Raw genomic sequence first — 26,674 nt, forward strand, 5'->3', positions numbered from 1 at the left:
GATCCTCTCATTGCAATTAAAATTTCCTTTACTCAGCAAAAAAAAAAACATGCCAAACGTGTTAAAATCCTAAAGAAAAAAGGCGTAATAACTGTCTTTAAGATTTTACACAAATACTGGCCAGTGGCTATAGCTTCTCTCGAAACATGAGGTCATGTATCAAATCCAAACCCATTTCCCTCATTTGGATTCCATGGGCCTTATTTATGAAAGCCTTGCGCCATCAGTGCGTCACTTTTTCCCATGTTAAAAGTGACGCACCGGCGGCGCAAGGCCTTCATAAATAAGGCCCCATATGTTTTAAATACAGGTTGGAGTAACTTTTTCCTTTCCTTTCCACATTGAAGAATGCACAATCCATCAATATTTGGCTCACTGAATATTTCCTACCTCGCCCCCAGGGCAAACGCAAGGCTTCACTAGGTTGACGCTTGTCCGGAATGTTCTACAGGTAAGGGAATAGATCCGCGCTCTCCTGAAAGCTTAAGTAAGGAGTAACTGAGTTCTTAGTTTTGAGATAGTGCAAATCGTCTCCCCAGGCAGTTTCTAAAGCCCTTTGCCTGAGTGTAATCTTTATGTTTGGTCTGGGCCACTTCCCCACTTTTGGTGTACATCTGTGGTCACCCAAATGCTTCACCGTTATAACCAGACATGCCTTTTTTATTGGCTTACCTTAACATTGTTTCTGGTAAGATTTGCTCTCACAATTTATCATGAGGCGTCCCATCTTTAAGAGAAAAATAGAAGCGCAAGGCTATCGCATCCACCAGGGCACTCCAGGCTAAAGTTCTTAACTCCCTCCTCACTGCTTGAATCATAGCATTTTTAGGGAGTTCAAGGAGAAGTTTCAGGCAAATGCTTTCTACACCTTCCTATGATACCCGCCTATCCCAAACTGACACTTCTGCCCCATAAAGGGCATGTGGAATTAGCTTACCCTGCTTAACTTTGCTCAGTGGCTCAAAGGTATGGTTCCCAAACTTATGATCATATCTTTTCACCCCATTTACTACTGTGGATAGAACAAGTCTCTGGGAATCCATTTGTTTATCACACCTCAAATCGTCTGAAAAGGTTAAGCCCAGATATTTATATTCTCCAATCTGCTCTAGACCTACATCACCTAGGAGCCACTCATATTTCCTTTTCCTCTTAGCATAAAAAATGTTTTTTGTCTTGTCAAAATGTAAACATTAGTTTGTTTTCAACATAGAAGGCATTTAGGGCATTTAGTTTCATTGCAGCCCAATAGGCCTGAGGTCCATCACCACCAGATCGTCTGCGTACATGAGGTAACTGATATGCCTACCTCCAACCTTTGGTGAACAACTAAGCATATCACGTAACATCTGGGGAGGTCCGCAATGACAGACCAAACAGCAGGGATGCTAAAACGCACCCCTGTCGCAAGTCGTTCTCAACCGGAAGTTTCCTAGTCAGGCTTCCGTGCCCATTGAGGTCAGTCTGTACCCAGTTATCAATCTAGAGTTTTATCACCAGGCCCAAGAGGGCTCCAGATATCCTCCACTGCTGTAGTTTACACAAAGCATGCCGCTGTCCACCCTGTCGGAAGCCGATTGGAAGTCAACGAAACAGCAGCGAAGGCCCCCTACCAACTCCATTGACTTCTTCGCGACTCGCCACAGCGGGAAACAGTGGTCCATCGTGGAGTGCTTTGGCCTAAACCCTCCTTGCTCTGATGGTATCACTCCAGTATCCAAGGTCCAGGTCGCTAGATGTTTGAACAGTGTTTGAGTGTAGAGTTTGGACAGGATATCTAAAAGAGAGATCCAGTGATAATTAGCCGGCTGATCCATCGTGTCCTTTCTATGAATGGGCTTCACTGTAGCTCCAGTCAATGATACCCATTGAAAAACCTGCTCAATATGGATCCCTATTTCAAGGGGTCTTTTTTAACTATCACAGATGGATGGTCATCTCGACCACCTTCTCTAATAGCTTTCGTATTACAGATTATTTCCGAGAGGACTACAGCCATCTGTGCATTAGCGATCACTTCAAAATCTTCTTCAGAACAGGCCTGCACTGCTAATGTATTCTCAGAACTACCACTCTTTTATAAAACAGCGATAAAAGTAAGCCAGTCTTCCTCTCTTATTTGGGGCTCAAGAGATGATGGCGGCAAGAGAGTTGCCGAGTTCACTAGATGCCAAAACTGCTGCTATCCCTGTCAATCAAGGTTGTTAGCATTTCCTCCCAGTTTATCCTGCAGAATTCTATACTTTTGTGAGCACATCATTTTTGGTAAGCAGTTTCTGCTGCTATTATTGCAGTTCTTAAACGTATCTCCCTTGGATTTAACTACGAGTAGCGGTGGCTCCTGTTTACCACCCTTCTACCCTCCTTACATTCATAGTCGTATCAAGTATTCCCCTTGCGTCTGTGGAAAAAGGTAGGGCTAGGACCTTTCTCAAGTTTTTGCCCGGCGCTAACCGCCCTTGTACCATTCAAATTACCAAGCAATGAGGCAGGCGCCGGAGACCAGAAGGCAGGAAACAGAAGTTTATTCCGACGGAGCAGAACACATCAGATCAGACAACAAGGTATCGTCTCGAGGTGCTCTAACAGCCACTCAGAGGCCTGGCCTCTTATACACTGGTTTATGGCATGTGACCTTCCTTTAATACAATCACAACTTTGTAAGGCATGGGAAATGACATCCCCGTAATCCTCGTGTTAATCCCACCCCCATATACATTCACAATGGAGGTCCTCAACCTGCTGATAAGAGAGAGGGTCATCACGCGGCTGAGTGTTTTGTCGAGTCTTAGGATGTGTGCGCCTGATCATGTCACAGGGGGTGGGGAGGCCTGGATCAATAGAGGGTCCTTTGAAGGAGAGCGACCTCATACAATAAGGGCAGTAAATGGTATCTCTCGGCTTAGGCAATGGCCTCGGACCTGTGTGGACAGTCGGACACCGGGTGAGGGGCCATCAATGGAGTGGTATTCATGCTGCGTGGACAATCCAGCGCAGAGGGGAGGTTTATCAACAGAGGGGCATTCATGGGAAGAGAGGAGGTGTTGGTCAGGCGCTGGCGTGACTCCTAAGGACAGGGTCATGCAGATGGGTCATGCTCATAAGGAGGAGGGAGGGGGGAGCCAGGGTGCGCGGAGGATGCTTGCTGGGTCAGAGGGGCGCGCTGGCGATCGGTCGTGGACAGGGAGACCATGATATCTAAAATGGCTGCCGTGCACGTAATACATAGGTGACCTAGAATGGCTGCCGTGCGCGTAGTGCATAGGTGACAAGCTGGCGCAGATGATGTTCAGATCGCAAACTAAAATTCCACAGTCCTCCCTTTTAACATGTCTCGCCAACTTGTCAGTTCGGATTTATCCCCATAAGGTCACGTAGTTCTACTTCATAGAGGGGGCTCATGTGCTCTTTTCGGAAGTCCAAAGTCTTTGGGCACATGTAGCTAGAAAGAAGGCCGAACAATGGTGGCAGACATTGGATACCTAAGCAACACCCACATAATATTACAATAGGTATCAGCACGAAGGAAAACAACTTCCAACCCCAATTTTTCAAAGTGTCCCAAAACCAGCTCCCAAGCGACCATCCTTCCTGCTCTTGGTGAACCTCTGAGGACAGTCTGTGGAGGTGTTCAATGGCTTTGTAGACTGAGGGCGAGTTGTCTGGTGCGTAGGTGCAGCAGCTGGATCCGATGATGCGGCATGCTCCTCCTCGGTCGGCTAGAACTACGTCTAGGACGAGTCGATTTTGAAGGGTCACAAGGCGGACCGCCTGAAGCTCCGCAGTGTTGTTGGCGAGGATGCCAGCCGTGATGTTGATCGTTGTTTCTACGGCCTGGGTCAGGTGTCGGATAGCACGGCTGTTTGCCATTGGACCCCACAGAGGAACAAGTCCCTTTGCTGCATCCAGGAACTGTGCTCCGGTGGAGTCGGCTTGTCCAAGGTCGTCTGCCCGCCTCTGCCGGTGGTGGTTGGCAGGGGCTACATATGTGGGTGGAAGAACGAAGGCAATATAACAGGTGCCCTTCCAACCCTTAGGGAGCCAGGTGTAAGCTTTGGTGCCACACACAAAGTACATATTCGGTGAGGCAACAAAAGAAGGGGGTTCAGCTGAGTCCAATGTTCTGGTGACTCGGCAGGCGCTGTAACCCACCAGCTGCGTTCCCTGGCCTTCTAGGCACACAAGGCCAGTGACATTGATCACGGACAGAGCCACAGTCAGGGTGGCGGTAGTTTGTTTCTGCAGATGAGAGAAGGTGGTTCTGGCTGGATTGTGGAGCACCTGTACTTCGACTCGTTCTTTGGCTGGAATGTCTTTGATGAAGGTGGTGCCTGCGAGCGCAGGACACAGGGCAGCTGGAGTCTTTCCTGTTTTGTTCAGCCAGAACCCAGAGTAGAAGTGTGACACTGTCCGGCTGGAGGTAGCGTTGTCCCTGTGGCTTTCTTGCATGAGGATCAACCAGGCGAGGCAAGAGCCGTGAACTGAGAAGGGTGAAGGGATGAAGGGGATGGAGTGTCCAGTGGCATGCGGGAGCAACCCACAGATCCAACAGTTCGTAGCATTTGCAGCAAGGTTATGTTGGTGCAACAGTTGCACGAAGGAATTGTTCCAGAATTCCCTGCGCCTTTCTCGGAGCTGAGGCGACAGAGAGATTAGGTGATGCTCTTTCAGGGGTGTTGGCTGTGCAGTAGGTAGCAAGGCCTCATGAGCCGGTGTGCTCTCCTCCAGGATCCAGAAGGAGGTCATGAGTAGGAGGCAGAAGAGGAAGACAATGAAGAGTGCAATTGTCTTTGATTTGTGTAGGTTGTCAGTCTTTGGATTTCTATACTGGGTATTTCCCGTTGCTTCCATCATCTTCTTATCTGGCGCTTCCATCATCTTCTTATTTGGCGCTTCCATCACCTTCAAGGGGCTCGGTAGTGGGCAGAACCACAGACCTCGTTTAGCTTCTCTCCCGGCAACCCTTGATTGTGTGTAGGTCACCGTTCTGAGATTTTAACTTAGTCCGTGGCCTACTTAGCCGAGACTCCCTCCTTTCGACGCAGGAAATACCCTTCTCTGGATGGCACAGTAGGATCAGAGAATTTTGCAAGTTCGAGTGCCTCAGTATCTGGATAACAGTCCAATATCGGTCGGTCTTTGCTCAGGAGCTCTTCTTGGGTGTTGATGTTTTCTGTCGTGGCCAGGTTTGCAGAGACCTTCCGGCAATGATGCGCGTGCAGCCAGTGCCTCTTCCCCTCCACTCGGAGTGCCGTTCGGGTGGTGATCAGCACTTGCCAGGGGCCCGTCCACCGAGGCTCCAGACTCTTGGTTCGCTGGAAATTTCGTATCAATACGAAATCTCCCGGTTGGATGTCGTGACCGGGGCCCCTGGAAGCATCGGGGATGGCCTGCTGCACCTGTTGATGAATGACAGACAACGTTTTAGTTAACTTGCACAAATAATCAGATAGTAGGACGTCTGGGACGTCATGAATGGAGGTCGGTTTGGGAGCAGTCCAGAGATTCATTGGCCGCCCGAACACGACCTCGTAGGGGGTCAAATGGTGCTTGGTGGGAGTGGAGCGCATTGATAACAAAGCCAGTGGGAGGGCATCCGGCCAGTTAAGTCCAGTGGTGGCCACTATTTTTGCCAGTTTCAGCTTGAGTGTGGCATTGTGGCGTTCCACTAGACCAGCGGATTGGGGGTGGAAGACCGCATGGAATCGTTGCTTCACCCCCAACCCTTTCAGGATTAGCTGGATAACCTCAGCTATGAAGTGGGGGCCATTGTCGCTCCATAAAATTCGGCAAAGGCCATAGCGAGGGAAGAATTCCTTCAGTAGTACTTTGGCAGTAGTCATGGCAGTGTTGTCACGGGTTGGATAGGCTTCTACCCATTTGCTGAAGGCACATACGATGACTAGTACATACTTCAGGCTTTGGCATCTCTCTAGTTGGATGTAATCCATCTGAAGGACCTCAAAGGGGTGATTGGGGATCCCAAACCCTCCCCGGGGCACTACAGTTCCTTTCCCGGGGTTGTGTTGCAGGCAGATAAGGCATTGCTGAACTAGGCGTCTGGCTGAGTCAGGGATTTTGTCGTTATGCCAGACTTTGGAAATGAGTTCAATCATGGGTGCAGATCCTATGTGTGCGGGGGAGTGAGCCATGGTCAGTATGGGAATCAGATATGAGTCGGGCAGCATCCATTTGCTTGCATCCTTCGTTCGCCAACAGCCTTCCTCATCCTTCAAACCCACCCCTGCCCATTTAGTCAGCTCGTGAGGGGTGCTGGCCGATTGTATGTCTCTGATCATCATCCTTGTGTCACTCCATGTTTCTGCTTGTGACCTGGTCACGTACATGCGTGTCACCGTCCTATTCTCGGCTGTGGTTCGTGCAGTAATGTCGGCCAATGCATTCCCTTGTCCAACTAAGTCTGTCACCCTTTTGTGTGCCTGACATTTTATCACCGCTAATCGTTTGGGGAGGAGAACTGCTTCAATCAGGGCGGAGACTAAATCTCCGTGGAGGATCGGGGTGCCGTGGGACGTCAGGAATCCCCTCTCCCTCCACAGGAGCCCAAAATGGTGGACCACTCCGAAGGCATACTGGCTGTCCGTATATACGTTCGTGGTGGTCCCTGCGGCTATGATGCATGCTCGAGTGAGGGCTATCAGCTCTGCTGCTTGGGCAGATCGTTGTGTGATGCAGGCTGTCTCAACTACTGTTCGGGCTGTCGTTACTGCATAGGCAGCTGAAGTGGTGCCATCTGGGAGTTTGATGCAAGAGCCGTCTACCCATAGCTCTCCATCGGGGTCAGGGAAAGCAGTGTCTCGGAGGTCAACCCTACTCCTAGTTTGTTCGTCCGTGAGGGTCACACAGTCGTGGATGGGAGGAATGTCAGGGTCATTTTCAGGCAGGGGTAACAATGTGGCAGGATTCAAAGTCGTGCATCTCTTTAGCGTGATGTGGGGTGCAAGTAGCGTCAGTTCATACCCTGTCAGCCGGGCGCTAGTCAGGTGCTGGGTTTTGGTCTGGTTCAAGAGGGTGTCAACTGCATGGGGTACTAGCACTGTGAGAGTGTTGGAAAGTACAATTCCCTCGCTCTGACGGATAGAGACAGCAGCGGCGGCTACTGCTCGAAGGCAGGCAAAGCTCTGGCTACAGGATCAAGAGTGGCGGAGAAGTAGGCACAAGGGCGCTGCTTAGGACCAATTGATTGAGTTAAGACAGACAATGCGCATCCCTCCCTTTCGTGGGTGAAGAGGGAGAAGGGTTTGGAGTAATCCGGCGTTCCGAGGACGGGCGCTGAGCAGAGTGCATCCCGTAATTCCTTAAAGGAGGCTTGACACTCAGCGGTCCAAGGAAACGGGGAGGGGACATCTTTGGTCAGTAGGGCAAGTAATGGTTTCACAATGAGGCTGTAATTAGGCAACCACTGTCTGCAAAAAGATGTTAGGCCAACCAAAGAGCGGACCTGCTTTTGTGTTTTCGGGATGGGGGTATCTAGGATGGTTTGGATTCGGTCGGGTGTAAGTTTCCTCCCTTCTTTGGACAGAAGATGGCCTAGGTAAGTCACCTGTGGCTGACAGAACTGTAACTTCTTTTTGGAGACTTTATGGCCATTTTCTGCAAGAAAGTGTAGGAGTTGGACGGTGGCTGTCGTTGCAAGCGGGGTGGTGTCGGCCGCCAAAAGGATATCATCAACATATTGGATCAACACCACTCCCTCTGGTAGCTGGAAGGCATCTAGCTGTCTTTTGAGGGCCTGGCTGTAAATGCTGGGACTTTCAGTGTACCCCTGGGGAGCTCTACAGAATCGGTACGAGCGGGATTTTAGAGTGAAGCCGAAGAGGTAACGGCTGTCTGGATGGATGGGGATAGAGAAAAACGCGTTCTTAAGGTCGATAACAGTAAAGGTGGTGGCAGTGGACGGGATGAGGGTTAGAATGGTGGTGATATCAGATACCACAGGATATTGGGGTACAACTACTTTGTTAATCTCTCGCAAGTCGATGATGAAGCGGTACGCTTTCTCATCTCCTTCACCCTGCTTCTTAACAATAGGTAGGATTGGGCTGTTGCAGACGTTGCTAACCACCTCTTCAACCACTCCTGCGTCTACCAGAGACTGAATGATCGTTACCAGTGCCTTCTCACCCTCTGGCGATATCCGATACTGCTGGAGTTTCGGGAGCATAGCGTCCTGTCGTACAGTTATGTGAATAGGATCAATCATCATTCGCCCCACATCAGAGTCATTTTTGGCCCACAGGTACGAAGGTAGGGTGTCAAGCAGGGATAGGTCAGCGTCAGTTATAGAGCACATGTGTCGTGGGGGACGGGATCTGGGCATGTCTGGGTTGTCGTACAGGATGACTCGTATTCCATCTGGGGAACACCTAATGGTAGCTCGAAAATGCTTCAGTAAGTCAATGCCCATAATGGCGTCAGGGGAGTTGGAGGAAAGGAGAAATGTCGCGTCAGTAGTGTTGTTTTCTAGGTCAAAGGTAATAGGTACGGACAGGGGGTTAGTGGAGGGCGTCCCATCGAAACCTATCGACGTTATGTGTGAGCCAGACAAGGGTGCCCTTGGAATCAGTCGTTTTGATAACACACTACGTGTCGCCCCAGTGTCTACCAAGAATGGAGACTCTGTACCCAAGACCTTAGCGGTGACATAAGGACCTTGCTGGTCAACACAGAGCTCGACTGGATCCCTCCCTTGCCCCTGGCAGTCCTATGCAAAGTCGGGGGTATGTTCACCTTCAGATAGCTGATATTGGTTATGTCGGGGTCGGTCAAATGTGTTCAGTCTTCCTGATCTGTCATTATTGGTGTCGTTGGGGCTCCCTCGTCCCTGTATTCTATTCCTCGGACCACCCGCCACATCCCTGGACTCCCTATTTCTGTTCATTTCTATCAGAACTGGACACTGAAATTTCCAATGACCGAGCCCTTTGCAGAAGGCGCATTGGTCATTGCTAACGTCTCTACGTCCAGTGTGGGGTGCGGGGGTGTGATCTTTAGGGGGTAGATCTCTGGGGGTAGTTGATTGGTAGTTCCCCCTTTGGTGTTCCCGTCCTAGCGCTATGCCCTGTATCTGGGCTATCATTACCCTTTCCTTCAAATCTTTCTTCTTTTTCTCGGACGCCCTATCATTCTCATTCTTTTGGTGCTCGTAATACTGAGCCATCTGAAGGATAGCTGCGGGTTTGGAGGCCCCCCAACTACTCTCACTCGTCTGCAGTTTTTGGGAGACCTCCTGTGTTAGTCCCTTTACGTAATTTTGCACAAACAGGTGCTGTCCGGTTGCGGTGGTCATGTCTTGGCCACTGTAGTCGGAGAACACGGTCTCGAATCGGGAGAAGTATTCTGACACATCCTCCTGGGGTTTCTGTCGACAGGCCGTGACTATCGACCAGTCGACTTTTCTTTCCGGGACCAGGGTTTTTAACTTCTGGACCAGTTTGTCTGGGAGTTCCAGTATGTCCTTCACTGGTTTACTCCCCGGCTCTCGCTGTCTATCTAGTTTACCGAGTTGGTCCCAGGTATGTCCAAACAGATCCGTGTGGTCGACCTTCCGGATTTGCTTCCACACATCAGCTGGCAGGCATAACCCAAAGAACAAGTCAATATCTGCTAAAGTCATTATTGTCGAACCCAAGGCTGTGCCTAATTCGGTATAAAATGCTGTCGGGTTCTTTCTTAAGTCGGGCAAGGTTTGCTTAAAGGTTAGGATGTCTTGTCGGTCCCATGGTTGGTAAACCCAATTGTACACCACCCTTCCCTTTGCATTTTCACTATTAACATCATCGCTCGTTCCCTGGCCCCGTGGCGGTATCCAGTAAGGAGCCGCTTCTCTGATAGGCATCATAGTATTGGCTACTTCTGCCGAGGTTGTTTCAGGGACCGTAACCTTGGCTTCGGGTTTCTGTTCCGCGAGGTGGCGGAAGACCTCAAGTATTTGCATGAAGAGTTCCGTCGCCTCACGTTCAGTCCCATCTCCAACATCAATCTTCCTATACAGTGTGGTTAGTTTAGATGGACCCTTACTCTGATACCTATCTTCATACGCGTTCAGGGTGTGGTAGCTGAATCGTAAAATGAAATGCCGTTTATGACTGTCGGCATGTGAATTATATACGCTCATTGTGTATTCTTCGCTCTCCCTTCGTTCTACCAATGTCTTTGCTATTTTGTCGATCCCATCCCGCTCATCTTTGCTTAACCTATTTAACCTGGCGGATGATTGTTTGCTAGCCTCGGGGTCGTCTAACGAAGTTGTTAATGTGGCTGGTGCGGAGGCCATGAGGGCCGGTGCACTAGCACTAGGGCCACTTTCACTCACACTCGGGGCTTGCAAGTTTTGTTGGCTGGGAGCATATGGAGGGGGCATGTAGATGATCGGTGGACCTAGCAATAGCTCATCGTTTGTCCGTTGTTTGGAGGGTAGTTCAGGGTAGAGCGCAGAGGGGGTCCTAACAGGACATTGGCCTGTTGACCCTGATTCTTGGTTTTGTGTAGCTTCTTTTCTTTCTTTTCTTTCTTCTTCTAGTTGCTTAGCGGCTAGGTGGGCTGCCTTTCGTAGTTCTTTCCCTATTTTTGCTTCTTCTCTTTTCTTTCGTTGTTCCGTTTCTTTGCGCCACATGCCGATACTGTCGAGCATAGTGGGCGTGGTCTTATTCTTCTGGAGCGCTATTTCTAATGTTTTTATTTTATTTTCATTAAAGGAACCTATCAGTGGCCACTGACTTTCAGGGTTCTTTTTCGTATATTTATGCCATAGTCTAGTGTAAGCTATAGCGACTAGTCCATACTTAGTGAACATGTCCTTATTAGGGGTGCCCTCCAGTGGAGCTGGGTGGTTCATCTCTAATAAGCGGTCCGGCTAAACAGGCTACCAACCAGTGGGGAGAAGATAGGCATGACGGTTTACACCGGGGACAAAAGTCTGCACTACCTATCTTATCACGGCGGGCAAAGATTAGACAGAATATTTCTATTCTCCGTTGTTTGCCGGCGGTGAATACCTCAAACGAACCAATACCGAATAATCGGCCAATCAAACAATTCAGTGGGGAGAATAAGTGGGCACGAAAAGTTATCGTTACCCACTCTTTCTCTACCTGCAAAGAGAGACCTTGTTCTTCCCTGTTTGCAGAAAAAGAATCTCCAGACAATAATCCACGAACGACAGTTCGGGAAACAGTGGGGGAGGAAGATAGACACGGCGGATTACAATAGGTACAAAAAGTCCGCGTTACCTATCCTTCACTGTTTGCAAAGAGAGAGCCTGTTTGTTTTTCCCCGTTTGCAGACAGCGAATCTCCAGAGGTTTCAACAAAGCGTAATACTAGTATTATCCAAACAAACAATTTTCCTCAATTCGTCGTGTTTACACGACCTTACCCGGACCGCATGGACGGTTTCCTGTCCTCTGGATCCAGCGCCCGATCGTCCTCTCTCCTTCGTGATGTTCGCGGCACTCCTGATGGTTCCCAGTCAGGACCGTAGATCACTCGAGAGAGGTCTGTTCAGAACTAGTGAAGGTCGGATGATCGGCTGTCAGACGAGGGTCTATCGGACATGAGCTCTTCCCGATCGTTGCAGTCGTTCACTCTGTCATCGGGACCTCTCCCACTGGATCCACGTGTTGCTGATGGGCCCCACGGTTTGGGACGCCAATTGTGGAAAAGGTAGGGCTAGGACCTTTCTCAAGTTTTTGCCCGGCGCTAACCGCCCTTGTACCATTCAAATTACCAAGCAATGAGGCAGGCGCCGGAGACCAGAAGGCAGGAAACAGAAGTTTATTCCGACGGAGCAGAACACATCAGATCAGACAACAAGGTATCGTCTCGAGGTGCTCTAACAGCCACTCAGAGGCCTGGCCTCTTATACACTGGTTTATGGCATGTGACCTTCCTTTAATACAATCACAACTTTGTAAGGCATGGGAAATGACATCCCCGTAATCCTCGTGTTAATCCCACCCCCATATACATTCACAATGGAGGTCCTCAACCTGCTGATAAGAGAGAGGGTCATCACGCGGCTGAGTGTTTCGTCGAGTCTTAGGATGTGTGCGCCTGATCATGTCACAGGGGGTGGGGAGGCCTGGATCAATAGAGGGTCCTTTGAAGGAGAGCGACCTCATACAATAAGGGCAGTAAATGGTATCTCTCGGCTTAGGCAATGGCCTCGGACCTGTGTGGACAGTCGGACACCGGGTGAGGGGCCATCAATGGAGTGGTATTCATGCTGCGTGGACAATCCAGCGCAGAGGGGAGGTTTATCAACAGAGGGGCATTCATGGGAAGAGAGGAGGTGTTGGTCAGGCGCTGGCGTGACTCCTAAGGACAGGGTCATGCAGATGGGTCATGCTCATAAGGAGGAGGGAGGGGGGAGCCAGGGTGCGCGGAGGATGCTTGCTGGGTCAGAGGGGCGCGCTGGCGATCGGTCGTGGACAGGGAGACCATGATATCTAAAATGGCTGCCGTGCACGTAATACATAGGTGACCTAGAATGGCTGCCGTGCGCGTAGTGCATAGGTGACAAGCTGGCGCAGATGATGTTCAGATCGCAAACTAAAATTCCACACGTCTTAACCTATTATTTGAGTGTGAGCCTCCTTTTACTAGCTTAAACTGGGCCCGCAGTAGTTTCGTTATCTAGCGTCCCAATCTAGTGCATCTTGTCCTACTTCTAAACGGAAAAGTTAAAATTCAACTAAAGAGAGGGCTTGTAGTGCGTCTTCTGTAAGCTGGACTCTAATTCATTTGCGATGAACAACCTACATGTCACTGGTGGCAATTGGCGCTTTAAAATGGCCTCTTTAAACTCCAAGCTAAGAGCAAAATGATCACTGGGTCCCATATCTAGAACTCTAAAATGTTCCCCACTTTAGAACTGGTCAACTGGAATCATCACATAATCAATTGGTAATTTACTACTACCATGTTTAAATATTTTCCCAGCTGAAATATCATCATTGCGCCTGACATATGCATTTCTCAAATTCAGTTCAACTAAACAATGCAGAACATTCGCGTCTCTTTCCCCAGTGCTTCCTGAGAAAATGCATTCCGGAATGCTTAAAGTTAAGAGCAATTCCTTAATTACTTCATAAAAATCCTTAAAAGCGGATTTTTTGTTAAAATCTCCCCCTGCCACCAACAAAGCGTCTGGGAAGACGCAAATCATTTTTTTACATCATTGACCAGGTTCAGCAGCTCACACAGTGCAGACACATTCAGACATATATGACCTGTTTTGACTCCTCTGTATTTGTGTACTTGTCAATGAGACCCCAAGGATCCATTTGCAGGTGATTTGGAGCTTCGTTATTTTCCTCCCACAATAGACCGAGACCAAGGTTGATGATCCACCCACTGATCTTCCTCTTGGCGAGGCCTTGGCATTAAGAGCTATGGCAACAAACCCCCCCACGACTGGGCACTGCAACAGCCAGATTTCCTGGAGGAAAAATATGGAATAATTTGTCAAGATCTCTCTTATTTTCAATTTGATGTAAATGTTTTGAATCCATGAATGTTCCATAACAAGGGGAAGATCAGGCTGCTGATCCCGTATCTCCTACTAATCGATCTTGTCTGCCCCTCCACAACTCCACAGCAGAAGGTAATGATACTGAGTGTTTTTAATGGAAGGGGGAGGGAGATAAACTCACATTCCATGGTTACTTTCCCCCCTTGACTCGTCAGACTTCCAGCGTTGGATCATTTGTGATTCCTTTAACTCGTAGGTCTATCGTTGGAGAACGTTATGGTAAGTATTCTTTCTTGTGAACCATCATGTTCCCACCAACTCTTCCCAAAATCTGATCTCTCATTTAAGCCTAGGGGCCCAGCCAAATAGACCTGGTTCTATTTCAACCCCTCATGTTCACATGAACATGGGACCATCTTCAATTCCTCTTTTCCTTCACAGGGACTATTTCCGTTAGATAACAGGGCTGGACCAGCTGCTTCCACCAGGTTATTTGCTTCCTTCGAGGAAAAGGAAACTCTAGTTACCTCTTCCCCGGCAGTCTTCCTTAAGCCAACCAATGCCAAGCCTTTTGTAGAGATATTTCTTAGCCTTTTTAATGTTGACAAACACCTTTAGCAGCTTATACCTGTTAAGGGGTTGACTAGCTGGCTGCCTTCTGCTCTTTCTAGATTGAATTTTTAGGCATAATATTGTGGTCTCATCTGCTTACAATCACCACCAACCTGGCCTAGGGCAACCCTATGAGGACCTGGTAAGGGTTTTTCTTTTCACAGACTCAGTACACCAACCTACAGAATTGGGAGAGGAACTCCCCCCAGGGCCTTGGTTGTGGCTGTCTCAGTAGAGCACTTGATGGTGCTGCGTAATACGGGGACGATGGTGGTGGCATCTCTGTGGAAGATGTGGTGTAGGCAGGGGTCAGATGGTGCTGCAGAGTGAATGCTCTTCATGGTCTTGAGAGTGTCATCCCTGGTGAGTGGGGTCCAGTTGAGTAGAATTTATTGGGGGCATCGTCATTGTGTGTGGTGGTGGCTGGAGTGATGGGCCGTTCTTGGCTGACGAAACTGTCAGAGATCTGCTTGATCTTGTGGTTGGAAGTAAGTGCCGAGTTTGTTGAAGAGGCCTTAGGAGGGTGGGACTTCTGTGGTCTTGCTGTTAGATTTGGCAAACTCCTTGACGATGGTGAAGAGTTCTTAGCTGTTGTGAGCATTGGCGTTGGTTCTCTCTCGGAGGGCCGTTTTCTTTGTGATTTTGAGGAGGAGGGGGTGTGCAGTGATGACTGCTTTGAAGGCTGCATGGGTTTCCAGGCTTTTGTTGTTTCTCCATCTCTTCTTGAGTCATCTAAAGGTGTGTCTAGACTTGTGGAGGGCAGCAGTGACTCAACTGGATTTCCTGGAGTCTTGCTTGCTGAGTGCTTTCTTGATGATCGTCAGCGTCAGAACAGTTGGCGATCCATTGGTGGAGGTTGCGTGCTGTGGTGTTGGCATCCGTGGATGTCGGCAGTGTGGTTGTGCTGAGGGAGGCGGTGAGATGATCTTTGGTGATCTTGTATCAGTTACGACTGGAGGCGGTGGTTTGTCTCTCGTGATGTTTGCCTGCATTTATCTTTCTCTATTCATACCCTCATTAATCTGCTGAGTGAGATTGTTTTCCTCTAGTCATAAGCAACTGGTGGCAAGACTTTGCCTTGTAGACTTCTCAGCCATCGTTTGTTGCTCTTTGGCCTTTTCATAGGTCCACCTTGAAGCTCTGAGAGGGATATCATCCTTCCTCTCTGAAATGGGAGTGGAACGCTCAGCTCTACACAACAGCTCCTCTGCGACTTTAGATGACATCGCCATCAGAGAGAGACCGCTGCAGACAGCTCAGCTACACTTTCTTATTGGCTGTTTTATCCTTGAATGGCAGAAGTCCCAGTCATCAGACAAGCTGCAAACCTACATGGTATGTCCGAGCACAGGTGAAATAAATATAAACTTTTCCCACTACACTCCTTGACTAGGTCCACCCATGAAACTAAAGTGCTCTGATATGTCTCCCACTTGGCTCAGTGATGGGTACAACCATGAAACCAGCTGTTAGCAGAGGAACAAACTGGTCCTCTGTGCAGATGGACCCGGCTTTACCTTTTGTTAAACTATGTGGTATTGGAAATAGTCAATGCATGACGCCCTATCTCAGATACTTCCATGTCTCCTTCTAGGGTTGGGAGACCTACTCCTCATACTGCACATGACAATAGCTTCAATGAATATCTTATGAACATACATTTCTTCCAGAAAATCCTCTTGTACCGACGAGGCTGTGAACGACGAACAGCTTCTACCTGAATTCTGCTCTCTTTTAACTGCAGGACCAATAACCAATGAAGATGATGGTTGCAGATGAGTTATATGTACATCTAACAAGTTGCATCTTAGTAACTCCCTTAAGAACACTGGACTACAAGCCAGCAGGTCTCTGTTAAGCCCATCGCCCTCTGACCCTTACAAGTGTCACGAGACAAACACTGTAAAACACCAAACACTCCCTCATTCACCACAGATCAAGGAGTCACCATTATGCACATCACACTCAGACAACACTAAGGGCTCCAGAGGGGAACCAATCTTTTTGCGATCAGATGCGATGTGATAGGTGCAGCTCCATGGCACCCTTAGTGTTTATTTTCCAACCAGCTCAATATTGTATGAATATAATGTTTTCCTTCCAAAGTGCTAACCCGCCCATTACTGTGCTCTTTGCCTTTAGAGTGGAACGGAGTCTCTGCATGAGAGCACCCGGCAGGAGCTTCGCACGGCTGCACTGTCTCTGTACCGGGGGTTGGTGGCGGTGCTACGGAGAGTGACGGAGATGGAGCCACTTCACACAGGTCAGTAGAGCAGCAGGTGGCAACTATTTCACATGTCTCCATCATAGTGAAGAAGTGTGGCTCAATGGTTAGAGCGGCAGACCTTGATGCAGAGGTCTGGCCTGGGACCAGGGTTCAATGCCCGCTTCGGTGGGTATTGAGCTCAATTTCATCGGACCTGATAATTCTTGCCTCTGTGCCTATTCTAATCATGGGTCCCACTCTGCAACTCTGGGCAATAGCTTGCTTAATCTCCACAACGGCCCCAACAGCGCTGGGATGCCTGGCTTCACCTTAGGTGTGCCCAGGAGTGGACATTTCACAGGGAAAAGCCAGGAAGTGTTCCACAGCAGTAAGCGTACAGCGCCAGGGAACCCCAGTTGGGGGTATGAGTGTGCTTTACAAGTACAAATTAATTTCATTTCATTTTATAGTGGGAACTATCTGGATGACCAGAGGTGTCAGAGGTTCACTGATCCTGGAGGGACACAGTGCATCATCAGAAACATGTGTTCCCTTCCCATTTGGACAGTCATTAAATATGGGAAACATTCAAAAGGCAGGATAAATCATGCTTGTGGATTACAAATAGAAAAGCCTTTAAAATTGGGATAACATAGTTGATTAACCTTAATTAAAAATTGAATAAATTACTCGTGGAAATTTGAAGCAGGATAATACATCCTTTCACGCAGTGCGACTGGGAGTGGAGCATAATTATGTTCCCCACCTTCACATTGAATCGTTTGTGTGAAGCAGGGCGAGGCACTGCCCACCCAGTTTACGCAGGCATTTCAAACAATAAATGTTTAAGGGAAGGATTAAAGTGAAAAACGCGTTGTGCACACCACCTCTTTGAATAAAGCTAATTTAAGAAAGCCGAGTTCTTGGGGGTTCCATCAGGAGTGGAAACAGTGGTCACTGGGCAGAGAGTTAGTGGATCAGAATCAATAATTGGAGCCCTGCTCTTCCAAGAAAAGGTTGCCAACCCAACAAAGTCTATGAAAGATGTAATAAAAGAAGAGTTAAGCCAGTGAATAAAGATCAAACCAGTAGCAAGAGTTCATTTATTTTGGTAACATACCCTCAAAACAGCTCATAAAAATACAATCAGGTCATTGATTAAATGAAATAAAACAACATTTTGAAATCACACCGAATACAAATAAATCAGAAAACAGAATGTAAACATGAAAAATAGTAAATAATGTAATGATTAATATAAAACTCACAATCACATTGGAGCAGTAACTCAAAGTAAAGACATTTGGAGTCATAAGTGATCAATGTTTTCTCAAGCAACCCATTTAAAAGAAGATTGTTGCCACAGTTCCAATCAGATTTTAAATACCTTGAAATTGAAAAATCTGTGGAAAGGAAGAGTCACTTTTACAAAAACCGAGAACCTATTTTGTATTCTTTCTCTCTATAGTCCCTAAAGTGTGAAGACTAATTATCAAGCCAAAGCTTTTTTTGGATTTGTGCCAAGTGGGTCAAAGACACTTCTAGTGATGGGTCAACACCATGGACAGTAGAGTGGCTTTGAGCAGTTCCATAAAGATGAAGGCCGTCTCGCGCCCCTCCGCTCAGACAAGGGAGCTTTTCTTATTTTTAAAAACTGGGGCGACATTGGCAGTAACGCGAAAGAACATTTAGTTGGCTACATTTCTGTTATGCACAAAGTATCCAGCGCCTTGTTTATTAGGCGATAATAGAGCTCTGTACCATACTTAACGCAGAATCTAGCATTATTACAACCAATTCACAGAGCGTTGACATTAACGAGTGACCACATAGAAAAGACAACATGGATAATGAAGCCAGCTAACCAAAGGTAGTTTACTATTAGTAACTTTACTACTTGCAATTTTACTAGTAGTAAGTTTGCTAATAGTAACTCTAGTAGTAGTTACTGGTAGTAACATTCCATTGTGAATACCAAAAAGTAGTAATTGTTAGACTTAAGTCTAAGTTTACTTTTGCAAATTGGTCCCTGGATGTTAGAGCTTGTCGTTTTTAAGAGTATATCTAGATAGAGGGTGCAAAACCTTACCCCTGCGTCTCAGAAGTGCACCCGCTCCAGCTCCAGAGCTTTAGGAAATGTCCTTCAATTAGGATTATTCCTCTGAGAGGCTTTACCTGATTTTAGTTTTTGTTTCCTCCTGGTTCTATCTGCGGTTACTTTCCAAGTGGTTTTGCCTCTAGATCACACATTACCCCCCGGTACGGCAGGGTGGCATCCAGAAGGGATGGCAACACTTGCAGAAAGAGATTAGGGTGAGACCCCAAATACACCACTTCACCCATTGTTTGTGGAAGAAGGGGTGCTTTGCTGGTAAATTAAGGTGTTTGTGAAAAAGAACGAGGGTCCTCGTGTTGTGAAATCGTGTTTCTTTGTCTGTGGACTGAGGGTGTACGGCTGTGGAATGAGGCATCATTTGCTGCGGAATCAGAGAATCGTGGTGTTGAAATGAGCGAGGATTGTGTTGCTCCGGTGATCCTCCACCTTCATGTTGAGCCGCCGGTGCTCTTCTCACAGATACACCTGCTGCTGGTTATTCTCAGCTCTACTTGGACGCCTCCCCTGCTTCAGACATCCAATGCCTCAAACACTGCCCCACACCATCCAGACCTGGAGGCCCAGTGCTGACCAAGAACAGCATCAAGATCCAGACTAACCCGAAGCAAAGACACGAACCTTGACAGCTCGGGACCCCGCTTTCACAGAACGACAGGTCTCTGGGATCGATCGTGAACGCCAACCTCAGCCTTCGAGGAACAACACAAAGATGACGGTGCAAGGACTCTCTTCAGACCATTGTCTTTTCCAGAAAGTGACCTCAGGAATGCTGGCCAAGCCCTCGTACTTTGCATCTGAATGGTGGTAATGCCGCACTCCATGGCCTCCCAGGCCTCACACTGGCACCCGTAAGGGCATCCTAGACACCACAACACGTCTCATCCAGGGCTTGAAGGAATATGATCACATCACCACTCTCCTGACTGAACTCCATTGCATTATCTAGCAGACAAGCTCAGCATCTGTGGTGGTTCTCTGCACACCTGCAGCCAGGACACCATCGGACTGTGGACTAAGGAGTGTTAAAAAAAAGCAAGCAAGACAGCAGGCCCTTTCCATATATGCAGCCAGGATCTGCAAGAACATCCCTGTATCCATGAGAAGCTCCCCAGCGCTGCTCCAATTTAGGAAAGAATTGGAGACACAGCTCTTTAAAGGGCGCTACATCACAATGCATCAACCATCCACAGGCAAGCTTCCTGTCCTATTACCCAATCACTTTATACTTGTCATTTAGCTTGCATTGTGCTCAGCTACCCTTTGACTATGGAAGTGCCATATACATACATGCATACATATGTACATACATACATACATACATACATACGTGCATCCATACATTCAGTTATACATACATGCATGCTTGTATATATACATGCATGCATACATGCATGTACGCATGAATACATGCATCCATACATACATACATACATGCATGCATACATACATGCACGGATGCATGCATGCATACAAGCATGCATTCATACATGCATAATAACGTGTATGCATACATCCATACATGCATACAAGCATGAATACATATATGCATGCATACATACATGCATACATGCATACATGCATACAACCATACATACATGCATACTAACATGCATTCATGCATACATGCATGCATGCATACTCACATATATGCATACAGACATACATGCATACATACATACATACATGCATACTTACATACATTCATACATACATGAGTTATTTGGTTGGAAAGTGTGGTATATTGTCTGCAGCTGAAGGAAACGTGCATAGCTTCACCAAGGTATGAGCACAGTACCCTGCCCTGGGTACCTTCTTCGGCTGGACCACTTCTTGTGGTCTGGACTCTCCATGGTTCTAGATCAGTGGGTGCAGAACATGGCAGCCACGCCTGCACATATTACAACACATGCCTTTTTAAGATTCGGTTCCTTTCAAAATGGTGAACTTCAGGCGCACTTCCTTCTTGTTGTCCCCAATTCACCTTAAAAAGGATGCTAATGGTGACTAAAGTGCCCCCACTTGGGACAGACATGGTCTATCTTTTCTATTTTTGGATAATTTCATTTTCTTGATTTTATAAAGAGTTTTGAGCTTATCAGCTGCCTGCTTCAAAGCTCACCGAGGGGTGTCCATTGGGCAATTTAATTGGCAAATATAAATACAATACAACAGAACCATATTCTACGTGAAACGTTGGCAACTATAAATGTATTGGTTGCATGTCAGCTTTGCATGAAGACAAATGTAGTCTGACAAAAATAATGTCCCCTAAAGATTGTATTCAAAATCTCAGCCTTTGAGTGTAAATGTTCTATTATTAATCCTACCTGGCCGATTCTGGTATGATCGCTATGTAGGAGACAGTACTTATGGCAGTCGGTATTCTGAGCACAATCTTCTAGTACACAAGCGATCATGGCTTGCATATGGAGTGAACTGAGTGTAGAGTGATCGCTCGTGGAGGGAACTGAGCGTAGAGTGATCGTTCATGGAGGGAACTGAGCGTAGAGTGATCGCTCATGGAGGGAACTGAGCGTAGAGTGATCGCTCGTGGAGGGAACGGAGCGTAGAGTGATCGCTCGTGGAGGGAACTGAACATCGAGTGATAGCTCATGGAGGGAACTGAGCATTGAGTGATTGCTCATGGAGGGAACTGAGCATAGAGTGATCGCTCATGGAGGGAACTGAGCGTAGAGTGATCGCTCGTGGAGGGAACGGAGCGTAGAGTGATTACTCGTGGAGGGAACTGAACATTGAGTGATAGCTCATGGAGGGAACTGAGCATTGAGTGATCGCTCGTGGAGGGAACTGAGCGTAGAGTGATCGCTCATTGAGAGAACTGAGCGTAGAGTGATCGCTCATGGAGGGAACTGAGCGTAGAGTGATCGCTCATGGAGGGAGCTGAGCGTAGAGTGATCGCTCGTGGAGGGAACTGAGGGTAGAGTGATCGCTTATGGAGGGAACTGAGCGTAGAGTGATCTCTCATGGAGGGAACTGAGCCTCGAGTGATCGCTCATGGAAGGAACTGAGCGTAGAGTGATCGCTCATGTAGGGAACTGAGTGTAGAGTGATCGCTCATGGAGGTAGCTGAGCGTAGAGTGATCGCTCATGGAGGGAGCTGAGCGTAGAGTGATCGCTCGTGGAGGGAACTGAGTGTAGTGTGATCGCTCATGGAGGGAACTGAGCATAGAGTGATCGCTCATGGAGGGAACTGAGCGTAGAGTGATTGCTCATGGAGAGAACTGAGCGTAGAGTGATCGCTCGTGGAGGGAACTGAGCCTCAAGTGATCGCTCATGGAAGGAACTGAGCGTAGAGTGATCGCACGTGGAGGGAACTGAGCGTAGAGTGATCGCTCGTGGAGGGAACTGAGCGTAGAGTGATCGCTCATGGAGGGAACTGAGCGTAGAGTGATCGCTCATTGAGAGAACTGAGCGTAGAGTGATCGCTCATGGAGGTAGCTGAGCGTAGAGTGATTGCTCGGGGAGGGAACTGAGCGTAGAGTGATCGCTCATGGAAGGAACTGAGCGTAGAGTGATCGCTCATGGAGGGAACTGAGCGTAGAGTGATCGCTCGTGGAGGGAACTGAGCGTAGAGTGATCGCTCATGGAGGGAACTGAGCGTAGAGTGATCGCTCATGGAGGGAACTGAGCATAGAGTGATCGCTCATGGAGGTAACTGAGCTTAGAGTGATCGTGAAGGGTGGAGGGAAGTCAGAGCAGGCGGGAGATTGTAGAACTAGCCTGGAGATAGTTCTGAGGTGGAGCTTGTTGGTAGTTGGGTGTGGGTGTAGGTGAAGCTCTGATCGGGTTGTACATCTCACACGCCAGTACTTGAGCACGCTTTCTTTCCTTGCAGGGTCTCGTCGGCACCTCCAGCTCGTCCTGCTCACTGTGCTAAGTGTGCGTTACCAGGCCGCAGACATCACGGCGGTGGCTGGAAGCGGCCTACTGAAGATCCTTCCGGTTATGGCCAACATCTGTGTGCTCCCAAATCAGCGCTGGCTCGTGGCCAAGATATCCAGCTACCAACAGCTAGATCTAGCAACACAACTGGCAAGTGCGCGACTCCAGCAGATACTGGCGCTCCTGGTCTGGTGAGTGCACACTTCTCGCTAGCTATGCCTCGCTTGTCGCATGTATCACGTTCCGAAGAGGTCTGGGGGCAGGCCTTCCACCCCTGGGCTTGAGAGGTGCTCTGAATTCATCTCTGCAAGGTCTGAGTTCAGAGACCACTTCAGGCAAGCATTTCAGAAACTGCTAACCATTATATCTTGTCAGACCACAGCAAGGAGTATAACTCGTTGGGGGCTTACGCCTCAATATGAACCGTGATTGAATGGGATCATGGGACAAGCCAAGGAGGATGAGGTGCAATCTTTAAGCTTATTTGGAAAACTATGTACTTAAAGGGTCATCTTAAATGCCACAATATGTTTTGGGTATTTTTTAAATATTCTACACCAACCAATGTCCTTCGGATGGATTCATCCCCTACAGATTATTCACCCATAGAATATTCCCAGGTGTCAGATTGGTCAGTAAATGTTGTTCCCAGCAGAAGCTCTCCGGCAGCACCATAGAGCCCCAGCCACAACTATAAGGGACATATATGATAACACCGCCGTATAGAAGGCGCCAACCCGAGCACGGACCTCAGTTCATGAATTACTACATTTCATTGATACAGTCTGGAGCGCTGCTTGAAAGACATTTTTTGCAGCTTACATTTGTGACTGGGTGAAATATTTGTTCGAAAGGCTTAGATTATAGGCCCTGCCTTAAATGTCACCAGTAGATGTCTCTAACAGGTTATCGTCACATCTGCCTGTGGTGTCATGCATCCAACCCTGATGCCCTACCCTGCAATCACGGCTCACTAAATGTGGCCGTCAAAACCACAAAGAGGGTATTTCTAGCAAAGACATTTAGGGACGCAGCCAAAGGCACCTTTTCTCCTATAGGTGAGAACTCTGTGAAGGAGCACTCTCCAAAAGATCTACTCAGAAAAATATGAAAGGTGCATAGATGGAGGAGTTCTCTCCTCGTGCGAGGAAACGAACTTTGGGGCATATCAGCAACAACCGGCGATAATTTTCGCTAAGCGCGCTTAGCGTTAGGATAATTATCGCCATCTATCGCTAGATTTTATCATGGAGATAGCGCGCTATTAGCGACGCTTATCTCCAAAGCGCACAACGATTGGCGATACGTTGTTGATAGGGCAGGGCAGACTTAGCCATTATATCTACCTTCCATTGGATATAATGGCTAAGTTAGAGTGAAGGCAGGCGTAAGAAAAGTAGCGATAAGCGCAGTTAGTGCTTCTTTTATGATCGCCATGCAAGTTAGCGGGAGGTTTCATGATCGGAGAAATGTTGGTTAGCGACATTTCTCACGTTATTTTTTGTCAGAACGCCCACTTTGCATCTCATTAGAGATGGAAAGCTGGGTGTTAGGGGAAAGAGCGCTAAGGCAAGGATTCACACGATAGCTTGACCTTTCTGATAATGCGATAAAATTATCGCCGCTATTCGCCCGAAAACGGACGCTAAAGCGGCGATAATTTTATCACGACGCCTTGATGATACGCCCCCTGGTATCTGGGAGATTATGTGGAATCTGCAGAAAATTCAGCGTGAGTTTCTGACTCCGCCTGCCGACCCCATGCCCATCAGGGTTTTCCATTGGGCTAGAGTTGAAATATTTAGTACCTTACCAGCACCCTCTTGTGTAGGACTCAAGAACATTCCCGCTCAGTCCATCAAGATTTCACATTTTTTCATGTGGACAAGTTAGTCCAGGGGTTCAGGCTTTCATGTGGGCCAGTCTGTCACTCTTCTAAGTTTCTCATACCTTCTGCACAAGGAGGAGACTCTCTCCAGCTCCACGAAGAGAAGAACCGGAGTCTCAAGTTGCTCTCGGAAGTGGCTCCTGGGTCGCTGCAGTGCTACGGGGTGCACACTGGACCTTGTGCAGCACACACAGAAACAGCAAAATGCAAATGGTTGTTTATTTGCAGGAAGTTGTCCCTTCTTGCACATCAACAATCATTTTAAATAAATGCTGTTTTGCAACTTCTATGAGCAGCACACATTGAAGTTACAAAACGACATTTCAAGATTGTTTAGGTGCAAGAAGGGGGACCATCCTGCACGTAAACAATCTTCCCCTCCAACACAGGCACCCTTGCACTACGGTGCAAGGGGGCCTGCGTTGGAGCTAGGCATTTAAATTTAGCGTCAGCGCAGGGGGATATTCTAGTAAATATGGTACAGCCCTGCGTTTCTGAAGTGATGAAGCGTGTCGTTAGCCTTCTTGGCTTAACCACACACTTCACCATTTTCTTGTAAATATGCCCCTAAGTTGTAGAGTTTCTGCAGGTTTGCAGCTGATCAGAGTTCACAATGCTCAAAGTTAATGAAGAACGTTACCCGGATGGTGTTGTGCCCATGGGCCATGGTGGGGTTAACTTTCCAGTAATGAGGAGTAGGGAGGTACACCCCTATAAGGTGCCCCTGGTGCTAGTTTTGGTGCTGGAGCAATTGACTGGAATCTTCCTTTGCTGTGACACACACAAGCAATTAGAGTGTTTTAAGTGTATTATTTTTAATTGGAAGAGCTTACAAATAAAAGGCAACAATTCAACTTAAATTCATCTCATGGTATTGCAGCAAAGTTCCACAAGCATTTCTCTATTAGAGCATATTTAAGACATCACAGCATGCACACTCGTCATTTCTCTCACAGAACATAAACAACATAATGATGATAGGCTCTGCTAGCTAATTGTAAATTCATTCTAGTGCTGCTTCCAGTGGATCCATAGTTTTCTCTCTGCCATTTCTCAACCTCAAAGGTTTCCTGTCTGAAGCCTGACGTCAGCGCTTAAAGTAGTTTAGACTCTTTATATTTTGGGGCGCCACTGTTCGAATGTGGCTATTAAATCAGTTTCCCAGTTCTGCAAAATTATAGGTCTCGCAATGAGAATATTCAAAAAAAGCTTTTTCCAATGATCTGATTTCAGCTTCACATCAGGGGAGTAACTCAGTAGTCCCAGGAGCAGATCTTTGGGAAAGTCGATTTTTTTTTAGCGCGCGCCTATAGTGCTCCTATATGGAGGACTGGGGTGCCGTCAACTTTGGACACGGCCAAATCATATGAACCCAATGCCCAGTTGCTTCAATCCAGCACCTAAAACAATTTGTCGATATCTGAGGGTTGATTTTCTGTAGTAGAGCTGGCATCCCATAGGGAAGGCCCTGGCGTAGAACAGCATCTGAGAAAATGGGACCCCTTTAAGGGGGAGAAATTGTATACATTTATCTTATATCAAGACTCTGTATCTATCTGCACTTCTTCTCTTGACTGCCACCTCTGTTGTATTTTACTGAAGACATCCAGCTCCTTGTAATGCGCCAGCTTAGCCTTCCAGGAGTTCACAGACCTACGCGTTTGATTCTTAATTAGAGCCGTCACTAAACCCAGACTAAACCCAGACTAAACCCAGACTATCGCTGTTGGAAATAAGGACCTTGGGGCATATTAGCAACAAATAGCAATATTTATCGCAAAATGAGATTAGCGCATTTTTTTTTATCACCGCACATCGCCAGATATTATCGCTGAGATAACGTGCTATTAGCAACGTTTATCTCCAAAGCGATAAAATATCCGGCGGTAGCGGCTCAATGCGTGTATATCGCTGGAAATCCAGTGATATTCAGGGATTATCGCTAATGGGGTCTTAACCTGAATATCCACCTCCCATTGGATATACAGGTTAAGAAGTGGTCTGAGCAGGCGTTAGGTTTTGGAGATATTCGCGCTTAGCGCTGATTTTTTTATCGCTTCGCTTGCCTTGCTAATAGGCGATAGCTGTGTTAGCGACTGCTTTCAGTCGCTAACAGGTTGGGTACTCCCACTTTGCATGTCATTAGCGAAAAATATCGCTGACATGCAAAGCGGGACCCAAACCGGTCGCTATCGCCTAAAAGCTGTCGCTAACTGTTGTTAGCGACAGCTTGCTAATTGGGCGATAAAATTATCGCCGCTTTCGCGGGAAAAAGTCCTGCTAAAGCGGCGCTAATGCCCTTGATAATATGCCCCCAATTGCTTAAAAAAAGCTCGGTTTGGATACAGGACCATTGAGGACATATTTTTGCGCAGCTAATACCGGTCCAATCGACCCACTCTTTTCAATTGTCATGGCTTGAAAAGTCTCCAATAGCATGATATCCAGTGACCTT

At 47.6% G+C, this 26,674-nt stretch overlaps 1 protein-coding gene across 1 annotated transcript in view; it reads left to right on the plus strand.

The window, feature by feature from the left end:
• The window catches only part of LOC147725878 (putative E3 ubiquitin-protein ligase HERC1), a 1,064,842-nt gene that overhangs the window by 347,089 nt on the left and 691,079 nt on the right, over nucleotides 1–26,674 (plus strand). The window contains exons 22-24 of the mRNA XM_086963380.1: nucleotides 15,232–15,441; nucleotides 16,249–16,369; nucleotides 22,285–22,522. Coding sequence (XP_086819506.1) covers nucleotides 15,232–15,441; nucleotides 16,249–16,369; nucleotides 22,285–22,522 — 569 coding nt within the window. The remainder of the gene's footprint in view (nucleotides 1–15,231; nucleotides 15,442–16,248; nucleotides 16,370–22,284; nucleotides 22,523–26,674) is intronic.

This window comes from Lissotriton vulgaris, chromosome 3_1, assembly GCF_964263255.1.
Source record: "Lissotriton vulgaris chromosome 3_1, aLisVul1.2, whole genome shotgun sequence".
NCBI classification, from domain to species: Eukaryota; Metazoa; Chordata; class Amphibia; order Caudata; family Salamandridae; genus Lissotriton; species Lissotriton vulgaris.